This window comes from Bison bison, unplaced genomic scaffold, assembly GCF_000754665.1.
Source record: "Bison bison bison isolate TAMUID 2011002044 unplaced genomic scaffold, Bison_UMD1.0 scf7180017864163, whole genome shotgun sequence".
Lineage (NCBI taxonomy): Eukaryota > Metazoa > Chordata > Mammalia > Artiodactyla > Bovidae > Bison > Bison bison.
In genome coordinates this window covers 5,012,846-5,034,234 of record NW_011494735.1, presented here as the reverse complement: position 1 = coordinate 5,034,234, position 21,389 = coordinate 5,012,846, and the positions used below count along the sequence as shown (strand labels likewise).

The 21,389-nt window shown below is 36.0% G+C and overlaps 1 protein-coding gene across 1 annotated transcript in view; it reads right to left on the bottom strand.

Moving 5' to 3' along the window:
- Window positions 1-21,389, bottom strand: part of MDM1 (Mdm1 nuclear protein homolog (mouse)) — a 28,854-nt gene that overhangs the window by 6,986 nt on the left and 479 nt on the right. Inside the window, exons 2-12 of the mRNA XM_010841564.1 lie at window positions 20,512-20,626; window positions 17,196-17,566; window positions 15,998-16,132; window positions 11,657-11,824; window positions 10,277-10,380; window positions 10,078-10,177; window positions 5,089-5,118; window positions 4,578-4,753; window positions 3,256-3,564; window positions 2,336-2,448; window positions 2,129-2,238 (exon numbers count right to left, since the gene is read on the bottom strand). Coding sequence (XP_010839866.1) covers window positions 2,129-2,238; window positions 2,336-2,448; window positions 3,256-3,564; window positions 4,578-4,753; window positions 5,089-5,118; window positions 10,078-10,177; window positions 10,277-10,380; window positions 11,657-11,824; window positions 15,998-16,132; window positions 17,196-17,566; window positions 20,512-20,626 — 1,731 coding nt within the window. The remainder of the gene's footprint in view (window positions 1-2,128; window positions 2,239-2,335; window positions 2,449-3,255; window positions 3,565-4,577; window positions 4,754-5,088; window positions 5,119-10,077; window positions 10,178-10,276; window positions 10,381-11,656; window positions 11,825-15,997; window positions 16,133-17,195; window positions 17,567-20,511; window positions 20,627-21,389) is intronic.

Here is a 21,389-nt window from a genome sequence, read left to right as displayed (position 1 = left end):
TAGCAGTATATACTTCTCTGAAACAATTACTAGTTTTAATTTTACTTTTTGGGGGGTGTAGGTTCAGTAAAATCAGGTACCATGTCTGAAAGTGAAAGTCACTCAGTCATGTCGACTCTTTGCAACCCCATGAACTATAGTCCATAAAATTCTCCAGGCCAGAACACTGGAGTGGGTAGCCTTTTCCTTCTCCAGGGGATCTTCCCACCCCAGAGATCGAACCCAGGTCTCCTGCATTGCAGGCAGATTCCTTAGCAGCTGAGCCACCAGGGAAGCCCAAGAATACTGGAGTGGGTAGCCTATCCCTAGCGGATCTTCCCAACCCAGGAATCGAACCTGGGTCTCCTGCATTGCAGGTGGATTCTTTACCAGCTGAGCTACATGGAAAGTCCAATGCACCATGTCTACTTTCGCTTATTATCACAAGCACAGAATCTAGCATGTAAGTAAATGGATAAGAAACATCTGCTGAATAAAGTGAGCTAACAAACACTTGGGTTTTTAATATTATTTACAAAATGTACAGATGGTACTTGACAAACCAATACCATGAAAATTCTACTCTCAAGTCTTACGAGACAGTGCTGTTTAAGAGTTAAAAATGTGGGCTCTGAGAAGAGACTGCCTGGGGACAAATTCTGCTTCACTGTTTGGCAGCTGTATCACCTCAGTTTCACCTCAATGGGAGTATTAACAATATTTACTTCACAGATTCATTATGAAGACTGAACAAATTAATACATGTAGAGTACTTAGCACAGAGCCTAGAACATAGTAAGTGTTCAGTAAATGCTAGCTATTATGATCATCTGCACGTAAGTTTCCCAAATTGCTGCTGCCCCATATTCAAGGTTATGTCATTAAAAGTTACCAGCAAAAAATATTTCTGGATATTATGATAGTAATTCTTGTTAACTCCTATGGTAAAAAAAGATAGAATGATATTAAACAATGGCAACTGAATGACAGGGATAATTTATTGCTAACTGAATATACTGCTAATTCAATTGCTAAATGAATTATCGATATCAATTTATTGATAATTTAATGACTTATGGATTTAATGTTATGATAGTAGCTTTTTTAAGGAAAAAAAGGGGGGGAAATCATTGTGTATAGCAAGTTTAATGACTCCTCTGCCTACCAGCAACCAAAGTGTAAACAATGGGGGGAAAAAAACAAATCTAGCTCCTGGTATGGCTACCTAATATTATGATTCAAATGATTGTCACCTCTTTCCTGGATACTGTAATTGACTAGTTTCAATTACATGCTCTTGCACCTCTATTGTCCATTCCCAATACAGTAGCCAGAGTGACGCTTGGAAAAACCTACGTCAAATCATATCATTCCTCTGCTCCTCCAAAGACTTTGCATTTTATTCAGAATAAAATGCAAAATGTTTGCTATGACCGCTAAGGCCCTACACAATTTAATCCCTCATTACGCCTCTGACCTCACTGCCCATTCTACTCTCTCTCTTGCTCTCATCTCCAGCCATGCTGACTCCCTGCCTGTTCATCAAGGAATGAGGCACCTTCTCAACTGGAGGACTTTGCACCTGCTGCTCTTTTTGTAAAATGCCTTCCTAGATATGCATATAGGTCAGTCCCTTACCTGCTTCAGATTCTGCTCAAATGCCACCCTCTCAGTGAGAACTTCCCTGGCCAAGTCCCACTCACTTCCCCTGCTTTATTCTTCTCCTTAGCCCCTATCACTATCTAAAATACTGTGTATTTTACCTAATTATCCTGTTTACTGTCTCCCTCCTCCTCTAGAATGTGAATTCAGTGAAGGTCAGGATTTCTACCTTCATCTTTCACTGCTACATCTCCAGTTAAATCAGTGCCTGGACAAAACTGTCAGAGTAGATGCACAATCAACAGTACAGTTTTTCTTCTCTCTCTCTCTGTTGTCACTACTGACAATATTTGAAAGCATGCAGTCAAAATACAATGGCACTACCCTCAAGAACAATTCAATGCCTTGGCCTTCTCAAAGTAAGTTAATAACCTCCACATATGACAGACAGAATTTTCTAAAATCTGAACCTCTCATGTATTTATTGCATGTGACTAAAATAATCACTTCCTAAAGAGATGTTTTTCTCCAAAGTGTAAATATTTACCTTCCTAAAGTCATTCTTCAAAGTTTCTAAGCCATCCTGAGAGGATATTCTTTTCCTCTGTTCTATGACTGGAGGCTTCACTTTAGATGGAGACACTAAAACAGCACCACCTGGAAAAATACAGAAGATGCCACTGTTTCAATTTAAACTAAATTATCACGTAGAGGAAGCAGGTGAAATAAGAACTGTACGGTGTCCGCCTATTACCAACAGCTGGAGTGGTAAGATCATGATGAGTCCGCTGGATTCCACCCAGTTCTCTCAGCTTTGGAGTAGGAAGCCTGCCTCCTTTCCCTGAAGACATAGAAGATGACTCCGACCTACAAATTAAGACAATTATGAAGCATGTCCTCTAGAAAATATTAAAAAAAAAAAAATACTGTGCCATCATTATGCAATTAAAGCATAAACCTGTAAGAGAAGGCCATTTTGCTTCTGAAAAAATAAGAAACAAATCCACATGCAGTTAAGAGAAACTGACTACTGGAAAAGAAGGGAGATCACTGCAAGTAAGCAACATACTGGAGAATTCTTCCCCTGAGTCAGAGCCTAGCTTCCATTAGCTGTAAAAGTCGTGAATGAATAATAAGGGGGTTGGACTATGGACAAAAAACACCATAACCAATGGTAGAGAACCATTCCCCAAAACAACTTGCATATAAATCAAGAGAAATTAGCTATTCGCAGAAATCATTTATTTTAACATCACAAAAATTCTTTCTTTTTCCGTATAACCATCTGATAGTAAAGAATATTAGTTATTTTTCCTTAAGTCATAAAGGAAGTCATTCTTTCAGAGATATCTAGTTAATCATATCTTGAAAATCATAATTAGTAGGATATAAATAAAAAGAATACTAACTACTTCCTCCCCAAGTAATTCAGTGTTCAAGTGTTCAATTCCCAATTAGTGCAGTGGGACTAATGATTTTGAGTGACTCAAATCCCTGAGTGAATCAAATTATATAAACCATGTAGAAATGTCTATTTCATGACATTAAAATAAAATCTGCTTTTTATTAGGCATGAAACCAAAAATGTAAACCCCTATCATTAGTGACAAAATGAAATACTTATTATCTGTGAACAATAATGCGTCTAAATACTGATTAATTTTAAACACTTACTCTTCTTTGATCTTGTCTGCTTTAGACTTTTCCTGTACTTCCAGCTTCTCCAGCTCTTCCACGTTAACCTGCTTGTCCCCCTCCTCCTTCTCCTCCTCCTCCTTCTCCTCCTCCCCGCTTGGTTGGTTCTGTACGTCTTCAGTGGTGTCCTCAGCATCCCACGCCAGACGCCTTCTAACAGGTATGGGAGCATTTGACACACCCAATTTCTCTGTGGTAGTTTTCTGGGGCTGTTCTTCCAAAATAGTTCTTTTTTCTTCTAGCTGTGTAGAAGGACATTTCTGCAAAGTCTTATGGCTTGTAGGATCTCTGTGTAACAAAATAAGTTTTATTTTAAATTTAGTAGTTTTGAGGTTTCTAGTTGATACTCATTAAGTCCGTCATTTCCTTCCATGGTTCACAACTATGTTTCCCACTGATATTGCTTTGCCCAGATATTGAAGGAAAAAATCAAACTAAGAGTTCATTTTATAGAAGTTACAATATTCCAAAATAAATTTATGTCCTTTTACTCCTACCATCACACATATATGCCTGTACTCCTGCTGACAAAACTCCTATGTATCTTTCAACTGATAAATGCATACATAAACTAGGACCCCCGAGATGGTTTAACTTGTTCAGTTACTCAATTAGGGTTTGTGCACAGACTCGTGTGTACTTATACACCAAATAAGCTAATTCAAATTTTGTATTTTAGATTAGGTTAATCTTTTTGAGTCACCGTTAAAGAACAAATTTTGTGGACTTTTGAAATCAGATGTCACATAGTTAGAATTTACAGTTCAATTTGGTATGTATGATCATACTAATACTCTATGAAAACAGAAAACTATTTTATTTGATGCAAATCAATGTGCTATTCCTGTTAATAGTTTGTGTTCACTTTAAAACCTAAAATAGAAGTGTTTCACAGAATCAGGGCCAGAATTCCATATTAATCACAAAAATCCATTAATGAATGATAATGGATATGTACTAATAGCTAATATTCTCTAAGTTTTAATTATTGTTGTCTTTTTGTTTTACTTTTAAAGTTTTATGTCTACTGCTAGTCATCCCCATTTTACTCTTAGTTGCTAACAAGGAATATGATAAAATCTAAACTTCCAGATTTAAATTACGCATTATTTTTACACAGGTGTGTAAAGCAAGTATGTATAGCTTTACTTTTCACAAAAAATAAACTAAAAGTAGTTAGTGGCTGATATATTTCCATTTGACTATACAAAATTTGAGTCTTCATATCATGTTCCTATGTAATTCTATGATCCACATTACTCTAAAACATACTTTTCCACTGTCCACTAAGAACATCTCACCCAGCAAGATCTAGTGCTCTGAGGTTGCTGCTAATGGTTCCTTCTGAGCTCGTGGTTGAGGAGACATCCCAACAGCGGTTGTTTTCAGACAGAATCTGATTTAGATGGTCCCGAGAAAAATGGGTTCCCTGAACTCGTTTCCTATAAAACTCAGCCTTCTCTCGGAGTTCTTTAACCTATGCAGGAGAATTGAGATACCATGTATTATTTTAAACGCTCCTTGCAAATACCACCAAGTAGCATATCCAAGACACTGCACAAATACAGCCAGAAACCAAGGAGAAAGAAAGGCAAAAATAGCCACATACATTCATAAGGCTATGTGCATTTTTAAGCAGAAATTAAAATAGTCAAGCTTAAGCACAATGCAATTATTTTATTTCAGGCCAGCAGGCAGGGAGAAATTTTGCAGCAGCTAAGAAAAACACTGACACCTACTTCTTTCTTCAACTGAAATTACACAAGTACTCTATGCATTATTACAATTTTTAAAAACATGAAAGCAACCAACCTCCGCATACCACATGGCATTTAGAGAAGCCTAGGGGAGGAATACAGAAACATACTTAATGACAGGTTAATGCCATAATTGAATATTAATGGGAATCAGTGAAATATCTTATTATTCTTCCTTCTAAATATATACCAAAACTTGTCAATCAATATTTTTTATAGTATTTTTAACAACATTTAATTTGGTAACCAAGATACCTTAACATTGCCTTGAAAACCAATGACATTCTTGCATGAGTGGAATGCTGTCCACCACAAGGTAACCTAATGACTATTTCCCCACCTCTGGAATAGTACTGACATGCCAGAAAGCCCTAGCCTCAGTCATTACTTCTTGGCTTACGTACAGCTGCTACTACCACAGAAGCACCACTGAGACAGTCTCATGACTTCCCCCTCCAAATTCCTCAACATTCCCTTGTAATCGGCCAAACCAGTATTAAATACATAATTTAAAAGACTATCACAATAATAGATGTAATAAATCTGACAAAGTAACAGGATACTCCCCCAAAATATTCTGATGAACTATATATGAGGTGACTCACATATTAATTCCCTCATCTGCAAATAATATATTTTCACATGAAAAGGAGTCTCTTATACTCACTGAAACTCTTTCATTTTATACATTATACTGCCACCTTCTGACTTTCTTAAATACAATTCCACAATGTAAAAAAACTAAGTTGCAGCTTAAAATTATTTTCAATAATCTATTTGATTTATTCTCAAAAAACTGTGTAATTTCTTCCTAACATAAAGACAGAGTATTAGCCTGAAAAGGCTATCTGGATGCTGTCTGCTAAAGCTGCTCTTCTCTCACTTGAAGACAAAAAAGCATATAATGAAATTAGCACTGTGAAAGCAACTGGAGAAACATATCCTCAGCTCCTTAAGGATACTACTGATGCAGAGGGAGGCAAGCGCTACGACTAATGAATCAGCCAAAGCAAAGGACAGCACCTGCCAGGGCAAAAAAAAAAACCCACGAAACCCCAATAGAATCCTATTGCTCTAATGAACCAAACCTGAAACATTCCCAAAGGATAATTCAAAACATTGTTTTCTTCAAATGTTTTCTTCACTGTCAAAAAAAATTGAGCCATATTCATTTACCATTTTTTTTTAACTTACAGAAAATTACTAGTTAACATTTTTTTCATTTAACAGGTAGAATTGAGACACATGGATTGAGTCTGAACTCATAATCAGGGTATTCTGAATGCACAGGAACCTTGTAATAAAGTCCCTTGATAGAATCCAGATTTTATTTCTAATAAGTCCCTGCATGCTTCAAATGTATCATGGTCACCCTGATTTATCATCACCTGCATGATAAAATCTTCATGTCTTAGGATCACTTCCTCCTCTGCACTCTCAAAGCTCTTCATGCATACCCTCATTAGTACTTATTTCATTTTTCTGGAATTATTGCTTGTGTCATTCTCCCCTACGAACCTACAAATCCCTTGAGGTAAGGGATAATGTAGCCTTTCAACATTGATTCCACAACCTGTTCCTGAGTGTGGACTAAGTGCTAGGCCTGAGCTACACGGCTGGTAGCAAACAAAGCTAAGCAAGAAAGGGCCTGCACTCAGTGAACTCACAATCTGGTAGAGGAGGCAGACTTCCTCCTATATGATAAGTCATTATCATAACACTGGTATGATCTATGCCATAATAAACAAATGAGATATACACTGAAGGAAGGTTTCAAAGGGGGTCCTACCAGTCCTGAGTTGAGTGAGGGTCGAGCAAGAAGGAGCCACGGAGAAGGCTGCGTTCTGTCCATGGGGGAGGACATCACTGATTGATGAATGAGAGGATGGACAAACATCCCCTCCATGTACACAATGACCCAGTTTTATTTGACACTGATTCTTTTTTAAAAAGGGAATGGAGATACAGAAATTCTGTAAAAACTTTATTCAGCTTTGTCTGTTACTGACATTTAAAACTCAGTGCTTTAAATTGACTTTATCAGCAATCTTTGTTAATAATCTTCATGCTAATGTTGCAATATTTTGCAAATACATAATTTTAAACTTCTGCAATCCTAAACTAATATGAAAAAATAGGAGGCTGATATTTTCAAAGTAAGGTGTTTGTTCCGCTAGAAAGTGTAAAAAAATCAGTGGCTTGAACTCAGTGTTAAAAACAATCCTCACAGCCAAAAACCAGAGTCACTAAAAAAGATATGAATAAGCCATGCCAAACAATTAAAGCAATACATACACCCCTTCCCAGGTCAAGTAACACAATCAGATTACATGACATAAATGCTATAAATGTCTTCCTTTCTGAATTTCTCTTTGTAAATTAAGAACACAACTAAATTTGTTTAAAATTTAAATGTAAAAATTCAAACTCAGAAAATTGGGGAATAAAATACTTCTTTTTTCCAAAATTCATCCCCTGAAAATGAAGAGTCATCTTATACCTAAAAGTGCTTAAAAGTCTGTCAAATTATAGAACGTCTCTCAAAAGTGGCACTTCATCTTGAAACAAAGTCCAATTTCTGGAAGCACATCAGAAAAAAATGATGTCAACCAATGTAGTTGGGATGATAAGAAGACTACCTAAAAATCAAGGGAAAAAGGGATTTAACACAGATCCAGCAGTTAATCTGAGGATGGGACTTAATTGCAATTGTTGGTTATTATTAAAAAAACAATCCTTGAAGTGAGCATTTTAAAGAGGAATAGTGCCACTGGTTATAGTTTGGAGGCAACAAACAATTACTGGACCAAAAAGTCAACTACCTTAATGTTACGTGAATATGAACTTGGGACTTGGTTTAAAATACCTAGTGACTAGATTATTTATAGATTCAAAAAGTACAATATCTCAAAGAAGAAAGAGGGAAATGAAGATGACACATGGACTAGAAAACTGTAACATGACTTCAATTGAGTTAATACTCAAATAATAAAGTTACCAATGTCCAAGTGCATTTGAAGAGTGTGAATAATATTCCATGAAATGTTAGGAGTAGGATAATGTGGGTATACCTAATTGTTGGTACACAAAAAGCAGCCACATAAAGTATCTTCCAGGGAAAAAAATGTATATAAGATTTAAGTAAAATATTAAATGTCTATGACCTGGTCAACTAAAACTGTTATCACCATCAGTGATCACTAATCTCATAACTAAAAATTCTTATTCTTTTCTAACTCCAATTTGCTTTTTGAATGATTTTGATCATGAAGTTAAGGCAAACTATTCCACTAATTTAAACACTTTAAACCACCAGTAGTAGTTAATAAAACAAACACCCCAGAAAAGTCACATTACCATAGGAATCTTAAAGAGAGAAATCTTAAATAGGAAATCTTAAAGAAAGATCTTAATTTAACAACAAAAACAAAAATGTCCTCTTCCATGAGGGCAAGAATAAGGATTGTTACCTTATCATAACTTCAGATGTAACAATCCTCGGAGTCCATTAAATGTTTAGATCTAAATCTTAACTACGTTAAAGCCTTTGACTATGTGGATCACAACAAACTGTGTAAAATTCTTAAAGAAATGGTAATACCAGACACCCTTACCTGTCTCCTGAGAAGTCTGTATGCAAGTCAAGAAGCAACAGTTACAACCAGACATGGAACAACAGACTGGTTCCATATTGGGAAAGGAGTACGTCAAGGCTGTATATTGTCACCCTGCTCATTAACTTATATGCAGAGTACATCATGAGAAATGCTGGACTGGATGAAGCACAAGCTGGAATCAAGACTACCAGGAGAAATATTAATAACCTCTGATATGCAGATGACACCACTCTTATGGCAGAAAGCAAAGAACTACAGAGCCTCTTGATGAAAGTGAAAGAGGAGACTGAAAAAGCTGGCTTAAAGCTCAACATTCAGAAAACTAAGATCATGGCATCTGGTCCCATCACTTCATAGGAAATAGATGGGGAAACAGTGGAAACAGTGACAGGCTCCAAAATCATTGCAGATGGTGACTGCAGCCATGAAATTAAAAGATGCTTGCTCCTTGGAAGAAAAGTTATGACCAACCTAGACAGCACATTAATAAGCAGAGACATTACTTTGCCAACAAAGGTCCATCTAGTCAAAGCTGTGGCTTTTCCAGTAGTCATGTATGGATGTGAGAGTTGGACCATAAAGAAATCTGAGCACAAAAGAATTGATGCTTTTGAACTGTGGTGTTGGAGAAGACTCTTGAGAGTTCCTCAGACCACAAGGAGATCCAACCAGTCAATCCTAAAGGAAATCAGTCCTGAATATTCACTGGAAGGACTGAATGTCAAGCTGAAACTGCAATACGTTGGCTACCTAATGTGAAGAACTGACTTACTGGAAAAGACCCTGATGCTGAGGAAGATTGAAGGCAGGAGGCGTAGCCAACGACAGAGGATGAGATGGTTGGATGGTATCACCGATTCAATGGACATGAGTTTGAATAAGCTCCGGGAGTTGGTGATGGACAGGGAAGCCTGGCGTGCTGCAGTCCATAGGGTTGCAAAGAGCTGGACACTACTGAGCTACGGACACTATTGAACTGACTGAAACCCTAACTACCAACTCATCTTAATTTTAAAAAGTCTCAGGCCAAGAGATAATCTTTCCAAAACAATTGAGCTAACAGTGGTGCAGTCAGACAAACCAATCTTGAAAAATTAATCAGTCTTCACTTGAGAGTGGAGGTCTGCAGATTATAAAATAATCAAGTCTATAATGCTACAATTCTATAAACTGACTTCATTAACATAAACAGTTGATTTGAAAAACATTTTTAACTTTAAAGACCTTGTAATTAATCTCTAAGGAGCTAGTTGGTATTTAAAAAAAAAAAAGTAAATACACTGATAAATAATATCCAACTGATACTTCTGGTGCTATCACCGCATCATATATCTTCAAATTGTAGTCTCTACTACTAGGTAAAACTATTGAAATTTAACTGAAGTAGTATCAGAGAAAATGTGGGTTTACTGAGCTTATATACTCACCTGATTTGGTATGTTTTCCTTCACACGTGTCCAAGCCCCAGCTTTATATAAATACTGGGCTGGGCTTAGAAATTTTGCTCTATATTCTGAATTCACCTTCCTAACAGAAATGAAATGAGAGTAAATATTTTAATGAAATGAGAGTAAATATTATGCTGATCAGCTAAATACTATGATATTTTTCTTACAAAATACATACCCAAGCCTTTGATGTCTCCAAGGAGTAAGTTTCTTTTTAGGCTGGTTTGAGTCTTTTGATTCCATCTGTGCTTCTGATTTTAAAGGATCATCTGTTTTATTACACTAAAATGAAAATAATTTGAACTTTTCATGCTCCATTTATGTTATACATTAATGTGACAATACAGATGTCATAAAGTATACTTGGATACTGAATTATAATTGCTTTTAAAACTAAGATTTTACTACTAAGATAATGCAGAAATCACAAGTCAACAAGCAAGTTCTGAAACTAGTATATCTGGTTAGTTTCTTGAAGTATATAGCTCAGGATATGGTTTCATTTTCTAACAGTAAAAATTTTACATACTTGGCTAGGAAAAATGTTTTAATCATATCAAGTTTACTTATTTAGATGTTCAACTACCTTTTGAACATTGGTCTTACATTTTCCCTTGATATTCTAAATCTACACTTGTTACAATAATTAAATGGAAGGTCCCAAAAAGTAAGTTAGCACATTGCTTTAGTGAGTAACTTAACAATTCTTTTTCTCTTTAAGAATATCGTAAGTCCAAATAAAAAAGTATTATACATTATTATACACATACATTATATATAATATATATGTATGATTTTTATAATACATATATAACTATAATATGTTTATTATATATATATATAAATCATTTTACTTTTAGTCATATAGTTTTCACTCTTAGAATCCATAAAATAGGTATGACATTCCAGGAGATTCAAAAATAGGACCTATCCCTGATCTACCTATAATTTACAATAGTTTTAACCTGATGATGCAATTCAAACAGCTGTAAATTTTTTTTACAGAAGTAGGTGTTTGTACGTACTGAGTTAAGTCGTGTGAATTATACTGGCTATAATTTGGTATACTAAAGCTCTAGTTTAAAATAACATGTGTGTATGTGTATTTCTGTCTTAATTTCCATTATTTAGTTTAAAGTATGTGTTTCTATCACCACTGTAACCCCTGAAGTTCACAATACTGTAAGGCCAATCATTTGATATTAGGCATAGCAGACTTACATGCTATATTATTAAGCATTCGTTGCACTGTATTATACTTAATTATTTACATCTCTGTCTACCCCAGGCAATAAGAGCTCATGGCCCAAGAGCTGCTTAAGGCTTAGTGTGGTTATAATTGTATTCTCAGTACCTACCAGTGCCTGGCTTCTACCAAGGGCTCAATGAACACTTGACATTAAGTGAACAAACAAATTAATGAACTAGCTAAAAACAAAAATCTCAAATGGAAACTTATAAAGTTGCAAATGGTGGTAAGTAAAAGAAAATGTGATATTGTAAAGTAACTAGCCTCCAACTAAAATAAATAAATTAAAAAAAAAGAATTGACAAATACCTTCTTTTCAGGAGATATTCTTTCAAAATTTCCGTTTTCCTTCAAATGACTTCTTAATTTTGGTTCTTTTACTGGGGATAAGCCCTTAAAATTTCTTTTGTATTCAGTTTCATGGATGAATGAGTTACCTTTGAATTGTGGAATAAATTTGCTTTTATTGTGGAAAACCTTAAAACAAAAATTACTTTAGTTTAGTTTTCTTTGTTAAATATGTAGAACTTAGAACTTCAATTGCTTAAAGCATTCCACATATAAAGTTGAATCATCAGGATACAAAAAAGGGAAAATTATATACGACTATAATTTGATTTCACATGGCTAATTAATAGCCACTGCAACAAAAGCAAAAATAGGCAAATGGGATTGTGTCAAACTTAAAAAAAAACTTCTCTACAGAAAACAATCAACAGAGTGAAGAGACAAACTACTGAGTACAAGAAAATACCTGCATACATCTTTTAAGGGGTCAATTTCTAAAATATTTAAAGAAATCAAGGAACTCAACTCAATAGCAAAAAACAACCTGATTAAAAAACGGGCAAAGAGGCATAAAAACAGACACATAGACCAATGGAACAGAATGAGTCCAGAAACAAGCCCATGCATATATGGTCCATTAATTTATGATAAGGCAGTCAAGAGTCAAGAATGTAAAATGGGGAAAGGGTTTCATCAATAAATGCTGCTAAGAAAACTGGATAGCCACATGTAAAAGAATGAATCTAGACCACTATCTTATGCCATATATAAAAATTAAATCAAAATGGATTACAGATTTGAATGTAAGCCCTGAAACCATAAAACTCCTAAAAGAAAACATAGGCTAAGCTCCTTGACATGAATCTTAATGATTTTTTGGATTTGACACCAAAAACAAAGGCAACAAAAGCAATCATAAACAACTGGGACTACATCAAACTAAAACATTTCACACAAGAAGGGAAAACATCAACAAAATTAAAACATAACCTATGGAATGGATGGCATCACCGACTCGATGGACAAGAGTTTGGGTGAACTCCAGGAGTTGGTGATGGACAGGGAGACCTGGCATGCTGCAATTCATGGGGTCACAAAGAGTTGGACACAACTGAGTGACTGAACTGAACTGAACTGATAGAATGGGAAATTTTGCAAATCATATGTGATAAAGAGTTAATATTCAAAGTAGAACTCATAAAACTGAATAGAAAAAAACAAGCTGATTAAAAATAAGCAAAAGAACTTTTTTCCAAAGAAGACATAAATGGTCAAGAGGTACACGAAGGCATCACTAATCATCAAGGAGTAAATCAACATCAATGAGACTTTACCTCACATATGTTAGAACGGGCATTAACAAAATACAAAAGATAACAAATATTGGTGAGGATGTAGAGAAAAGGGAACCCCTGTCCACTATTTGTGGGAATGTAAATTCATATGGAAAGCAGTAATGAGGGGTCCTCAAAAAATTTAAAATATAATTATCATATGATCCAGCAACCCTATTCCAGGTATATATCCAAGCGATATGAAATCAGTATCTCTAGATAATCTACACTGCCATGCTCATTATAGTATTCACAATAGCCAAGATACAGAATCAATCTAAGTGTCCATGGACAGATGCATGGATAAAGAAAATGGAATATTATTTGGCATTTAAAAAGCAAATCCTTTCATTTGCTACAACATGGATGAACCTGGAGAACATATGTTAAGTGAAATAAGCCAGGCACAGAAAGACAAAAATACTACATGGTTTGATCCCACTTATATGTGGAATCTAAAAGAATTCATAGAATAGTGGTTGCCAGGGACTGGGAGATGGGGTAAATGGAGATATGTTGGTCAAACGGTACAAAGTTTCATCTGTGCAGGATAAATAAGTTACGGAGAGCTGAAGTATAGCATGACTACAGTTAAAATACTGTGAAAAAAGTGAAAGTGTTAGTCGCTCAGTCGTGTCCAACTCTTTGCAACCCCATAGACTATAGCCCACCAGACTCCTCTGTTCATGGAATTCTTCAGGCAAGAGTACTGGAGTGGGTAGCCATTCCCTTCTCCAGTGGATCTTCCCAACCCAGGGATCAAATCTAGGTCTCGTGCATTGCAGGCAGACTCAACCATCTGAGCCACCAGGGAAGAACTCAGTAATACTGTACTGTAACTTAAAATTTGCCAAGAGGGTAGATGTCAAGTATTTTTAAGTGTTGTACATTCACACACACAAAAAAATGGTAACTATGTGAGGCAACAGATGTGTTATTTTGCTTGACTGTAGTTATCATTTCAGAATGAATGCATATATCAAAACTTTATGTTGTGCATAAAAATTACATTAATTTTTCTCAATTATACCTCAATAAAACTGGAAGGAAAATCCAAAGGTCAACTTTTGATGCTCATTACTATGTTCTGAGTAATAGTTATTACAATCAAAATAATACTTAAGTCAAGAGAAATAATAAATCATATCTTTTCTCCCCAAAGTTCCCTACCACTCTGTTAGTTTGGCAATAGGATAAGTAAAATGGGAAAATTTTAATCACATGAAAATACACATTAGCTTTACAAGGCAACTTTGTCAGCAGTTTTTTCCTTCTTGACAGCAACTTTTTTATTCCTGCAACAATAAAATATTCTTAATATTTTCAATATCTGACATGCATTTGTTCATTTTTTCTTCCTTTGCTTACTTACTTTTAGCCTGAAGCAAGGAAAAAAATCAGGTAATTATCATGTTTCTATTTATAAATGTTTCCTTTTATCCTTATTATTCCATGATATGGTTTCCATTTTATGGTATATTGCCACTGATTACAAAGAAAGTAACGGAAAAGATATGGAGTTCAAATAAGGTGTTTAATTGCTTCATAATGCTGAATAATACACCTACACTTCAAAACCAAACAGTATATCTTTTTAAGTACAGTATAATCTCAAGAACTTTTCTGTCATAAATTGTTCTTACTCCTTTATATATAAGACATCCTTTCAGAAAACAAGTGTCTGATAAAACAGAAATGAATAGCTCCTTTAGGAATTTCCCCATCAACAAGCATGGAAAAAATTTCTATCACACAACTCTCCAATCCACAGACCTGAAACTGATTATACGTTTTAACTAACAGAGCATTTCTTTACAAAAAATTATCTGAAGTCTTCACTAATGAAAGCAATAAAGCTAACAGTAAAGGTATTTGCTAGTGACTTATACTTCTTGATACTATAAAAAGAACATTTCTACACGATGCTTTTCACTGAAATATGTAAAAGTTGTCAATAGGGCTTTGATTTGAATTACCTCTAGCTTATATTCCATAAAAACTAAACAATCACAATTTTCAGGCTGTATTTTGTGGTACATTTTCTATCTAAGAACACTTGTGAGCCAGCAAAAGAAGTATTGATTCTATTCACTAGGTTTATAAAGGAAATGTATTGCTTTAGGTTATTTCTTGTGTTCCTAAAATGTTATATATATTTCAGGTTTTTCAAAACTGAATAACAAGTAAGCCTAAATCTGCTACAATTTATAACAGTGGAAATATTATCTTAGTATAAGATGACATGTTATTGTCTTTCTGAATCTAATTATCCTCTCAGTTTCTGGGGATGTATAAAGTACACAGGTGAGTGAGAAAGAAAAAACTAAGCTGCCATGAACCTTTGGGGATATTCTAAATGGAAGTATTTCCTACTTAAACCTAGGAATATGGTTAAGAACATAAATGAGAGTTAAGAGCTAAGAACTTTCTAGAGAATTATAGTAGTAAAAAAAAAAGTATATTTTAGTAATGGTAGCCCAATACTAAAACTGTGTGAGAATACAATGAAACTTAATATCACTTCTAGTTACCATTTTAGCTTTTGAATTTTATAAACATAAATTGACAATTCCTATCACTGTTCATTTGATATAAAGACAAAATTATACATCTTGTATCACCTCAACCTATTTTTTACTTATTAAATATCCAAAGCAGTTGTGCCTTTCTTAGACAGAAAACATGCAATATATTAGTCAATGAAACACAACAGTTCAGAATAAAATCAATTTAATAATTTTTTAATAAGTAAAAAAAATTCACAGCATGCAAAAACTTACCAGTCCTCAAGTTTTCATTACCCTGTCTCATATTTAGTATATGTGATGGATCTGGCAACAATGATCATCAGTAGCCTAGGACAGTATAATATTACTGCTATAAATCAGAAGTAATAGGATGATTTTAGCAAAACTCTCATTTTCACTTTTCTAGAACCTACCTCCAGATCTACTATCTAATTTCTATGTAAACTGCAACACTAGATTAGATAATGGCACTCAAAAATGTATTGTATCCATTAAACTACCTGATTGGCTGCAAAAGCTGGAGCAGGTTGTTTAGGGGTCTTCCAAACAAACTGCCTTTGATATTCAGAATTCTTCAAGACATTATGTGAAGGAACAACCGTCAATCCAGCTTTCTTCTGCAGAAGTCTATTCAACTGTTGGGGGAGAAAAAAAAAACAGAACATTGAAAGTTATTAAAAATTTCTATTCAAACTTATTTTTTAACTGTGATTTTAAAAAAACATCCAATATAAAAATCTACACTCCTAACAAATTTAAGTGTATAGTATAGTATTGTTAACCACATGCACATTGTTATAGAGCAAACTTCCAATCGATAATGTTCCTTTTAAATTGTGACTATTTAAAATTCCTTTCTTAATACTGTCAAGGAATTATTGTGCATTCCAGCAAAAGGTAACATTTCTCAGTTCCTTCCTACCAATTATGCATAAATGGATCTACTAGTAAGAAACAACAGCACATCACCTCATCCACACCTTGCTTTTTGGGACACCTCTTCCCCTGCCCATCAGACTTACATGTTACCTCCCTTGATTCCCTTGTGTCCCCTGGTTTTCCAACACTTCTAAATGCCTCTCCGTGGCTCCAGTCAGTGGTGGACATGAAATGGGAGGAAGCAGTAGAGTGGAGAAAACTGTGGAAGGCAGTGAGGTGTCTGCACAGGGCCCCGCAGCCTCTGCTTATGTGCTTGCAGGGGCCTTCCACAGGCCAGCTGTGACATAAGAGAGCAAACTGCAAGATCTTTTGAGATCCAGCCAGACCCCTCCTTTCTTTTGCATTTTGCCAACTGAGGCTCTGTTTTTTTTCCTCTGGTATACAATAAGAAATTGAAAAGGGCCTAAGTATAAGTCAGCTCACCATCCCTGCCAGAAGTAATAGCCTACTCCCCTTCTCTGTCTCAACTTGATCTCTCCCTTAGGACTCAGGTGCTGATATATGATAAATGAAATCCAGAGGCAGACTGTCTTCCCAATGAAGGGATATCTGAAAATAACCAGTACAAAATGGCAACTGTTAAGAATAGAACTAATTCATAATAACTAAAGTCAACTATCACCTTATAGTCTATTCTACAGACTTTGAACAAGGAAACAGCAGAAAAAAATTAAGCACAAAATGTAATATTACTGAAATGATGATAAAATTTATACAGAATTCTATGCTTCTGAAAAGAAATACAGTGAATACACATACCCTATCATCTACATTTTCCGAAAGAGGCTTGGTAGAATGTTTCAGCTCCACATTTTCATTAGCTGGTACGTCGTTTGCTTTTATATCCTCCTTATTTTCTACAATATCTGAAGCCCCCTCACTTCTAGAGTCTGCAGAGTGAGATCTGGTTCTCTTGGGACCCCTGGAGGCTTCTACTGCAAGAAGTCTTTCTTGGTTAACATCTGTTTGTTCTGCCTCCTGTGATTCTGGTGTTCTAGGAGCTTCAGTTTCTGGTGATAGGACCACATCATTCTCTGAGGTAGCTGCATTCCACTCAAGAGATTTTGAAATCTGTGGGTCATGATGAGGGACTCTTCTTTTCGAAATAAAACTTGGCTCTCTTGTGATTCCTACAAAATATAATATGCAAAATTAGCAGAAACCAAAGCATAAAGCCACAAAGACAACTTTGAATCACATGTATGAGAGAAGAAATGGAATTTAAAATTCACTTGAGATACACAATATCCTTCCAGTTACAGGATTTTAAAAAAAGTACAGTTTTTCAATGTAAAATCTCTAATTTTGCTTTAAAGAAATAGTAAAAGTTTGACCATAAATTTAAATTGGGGTCATGATGTTCAAGTTATCCTAACACAAGTCACTAGAATTGCAACGTGATGGACCTGGCAAGCCAGGCGGAATGTGTTGCCTCCGTTTCTAATTACTCTCCTGTGCTACTTAGCAGAACAATGGGCCCTGGCACTGTCAAAATTTGGAACTTTTCACAAAGCTTCTCTTATGCAGTGCAGACCAAGATGAGAAGGGATGAGATGTCATTATGCTGGATCTTGGCTCTATATCTGCCTTGAGTTCCTGAGAAGTTAAAGAGAATGAACCCTTTGAACCAGAGCTAAGATACTATTTCTCTATATTTCTCTCTGGAAAGCAAATGCCCAAAAAACTTAACCTTCTACCCAGGTAAGAGGAGCTCTGCAGAATGACAGCCACTGAGATACTGCCCTAGTTTGGAGCTATTCTTTAAATAGAAGATGGTGTAGGATGGAGAAGAAAGATTAAGACTAGAAGAGAAGGGAAGGTGAAGAGACAATCTGGCATTAGCTAAAATCAGAGCTCTTTGGCTTCTATCATGGATGTTTTGGCCATTGGACCCAAAGTCTCCACTGGTGCAAGTCTCCCCTAGACCACGGTCTTCACACTGGATGCATATATGTCTGGAGGCATATAAAGACATCCGGGTGTGGGGTGCAGAAACGGCAGCTTGAGGGAATCACTTTCCAGATCCTCACTTCCATATGTGCCACTTCCTGACACCGATCTGCCTAAGGGCTTCATCTGCCATCTGTAGTTTCCTTTCTCACCGCTCCTTTCATAATCACCCTTTGCCCACTTTACAAAAGAAAGACACGCCTCTCAACCACCCTATGGAACTAAAAAAAAAAAATTGTCATAGGTGGGGAGGACAAACAAAGGAACAATTCAAGAAAGCACAACTCCTGACACGGAATATTTGACAGCAAAGCAAAGAAGGCAGAGATTAGAAATAACAAAGGAACAGTACCTTATTTTATCTAGCTCCATGCCTTTTCCATCTACCTATCTTAAACTAAAATTCAAGTGTAAGAGAGTCATTATGTGAAATGCATATATGCATATTAATGTACTTATGTGAACCAAAAAATAAAGTTAGACTTTCTTCTCATGGAAAATAATTCAAATTTTATCTGATTAGTTTTCCAATGAGGACTGACTTTACCAATTAAATGATGAACATTTACCATAAACTGAGCTAAACTAGCAGCTCCAAAGTTAACAAAATACATGTAAAACGTGTATGATATTTGTGTATACACAATAAGCCAGAAAGATATCCTTTGATTGTACTGTTCATTACACTTTTTATTAAAAAAATTAAATATTAACTTTAAAATGTGAAGAGAGAGAGACTTTCTAAATTCTTTTAGCAGGTATGAAACCAAAAATACTTGAAGACCACTGCCCTAGACGTCCCTCTTTAACAGAGCAGGGCTGGTGGAAGAAGAGCAAAATGAAAAGGGAAGCTTCTCAAGTGGTCCATCCTTGTCTCTCAGCACACACTAGCAGGAAAAAGACACAGAGAATGTCTAGCCAGTTTCAGGTAACACTGCTGCTGTTCCTTGCTAGTTTTCCACCTCCTTTTTGAACAACCTGGAGTTCCCACTCTGCCCCTCCCCCTAGACATTCCTTTCTCATTAAGGTATCATACTGCAAAGTGGCTCTTTTCCCATAGTCTCATTTCATCATTACCCTTTCAAATGTAGCTGATCTAAGCTAAAATGTTATGTGGTTAACCAACTGGCCAGTGTCATAATATCCCTTAAGGCCCTCGATGGGCTTAGCTAACTACATTTCAGAGATTTATGTTGGGATATTTAATCTAATAGAGTCGCAAATTTGTGGAATTCTGGTCATCTGGAGAGGTCTCTGAGAACAGAGCCCTGTCTTCACCACCGTGTTCCTGCCCAGGACCTAAGATAGGGCCTTGGCACATTTTAAAGCTTATTAAAACTCTCTTTTTTAAAAAATGAATGCATAAACCTGGGTTTGAATCCACATTTGATGGACAAATTGGGCCTGCTTCACCAAGGTGTTTCTTAAAGCACCACCCTGCCTAAGATGCAGGGACACTAGGGCTTTGAAGCCAGGCTCTGGGCAAAGGAGCCTGACAATTCAGAGGAATATTAAAAGAACCACCCACTCTAGTCTACTCTTCCCTTTGTTCTCCAAACCTAATCCTGGAAATATGCTCTTCTTACTAGTTTCCAGACTTGGCACCCCACTCTTTAAGTCTTTTACTGGCTTCAAACATCTAAGATTGGAGGAAATTATATCCTACACATCTGCACTCTCACAGGGGTCACAGGAGGAGCTCCTAGCACAATCTGTGTAGAAGTACCTAGCCCTTAACAGGAACATCTCATTCATCACTCCCAACAATCCTGGGCAAGGAGCTTCCCAAGTCCCGCTTGGGGAAACAGGCCCAATTTGTCCAAAGTCACACATCAAATGTGGATTCAAACCCAGGTTTATGATTCAATTTTTAAAAAAGAGAGTTCTAATAAGCTTTACAATGTGCCAAGGCCCTATGTTAGGTACTGGGCAGGAACACGGTGGTGAAGACAGAGCTCTGATCTAAGAGATCTTATATTCTACTGAGGGAGAATTAAGCAAGCAGGTTGAATCAAGTCAGTCTCTCTCTCTCTCTCCTTCCTTCACACTCTGGGAAACCACATATTTTTAATCATTTTGCCCAAGGTTTATTCAAGTTATAATGACAACTAATTGTTCAACTCACCTAATTGATCTGATCTAAGTCCAGCCCATGGGTGTCTTCTCCCCATTGATGAATTACAGGACTCTGACAAATACGACTTTTTCCACAGAAAATTTCTCTGATATTCACTCAATCCCTGTAATGCAAAGTACAATTTAAGTTCAATGTAATTAATGAAAGTTGTTTTAAAGTATATATCAGTAAAAATCATTTCTGAACCTCTAAAAAGTGGAAATACTTAAGACTAATTAAACACAGAAGAGCTCCTTAATAATAGCTCCTAATATTTACGCAACCCTGTGCTAAGCAGTTCAGTGTTATAACCTTAATCCCCACAACCACTTGAGGCAGATGCTACTAGGAATCTGAGGCTCAGAGTGGCTACCCTTTTGCTGGATGTTGGAATCAAAAGCTTGAGCTTTGGTCTGAAAATCGGTGGCAATTTAAATCCTCATCACTATAATTATCCTAACTAATGAAGTTCTCACTGAGTACATAATATTATATTGCAATATTATGCCTAGTTCCTTGTGAAGTTTTGTAAAGTCAACCAAGAAAAGAAAAATTCCCCTCCCATTCTGAATACAAACCCTCAAGATAAAAGAAGACTGCAGGGCTTGTGGAGCACTGTGGTCAACTGTTATGTTGCAGGGTGCTTGACCTTGACAGCTACCAATTACCTGGAACTATTAACAAACCTTAAAGAAATGCATGATTACGAATAATGTGTTTCATATAACCTGTCTTTAATCTTGTCAGGGTCCCATTTCTCAAGCCTTTAAAAGACATAAAACACTCTGAAGTTTTAAAGGGAAAGGGTGTTAAGTGCTAAGCTGTGATGTGGTCCACAGGTGCCCCAATCTGAAGCCGCCACAGTTCCCATTAGAAAGCGCCCACTA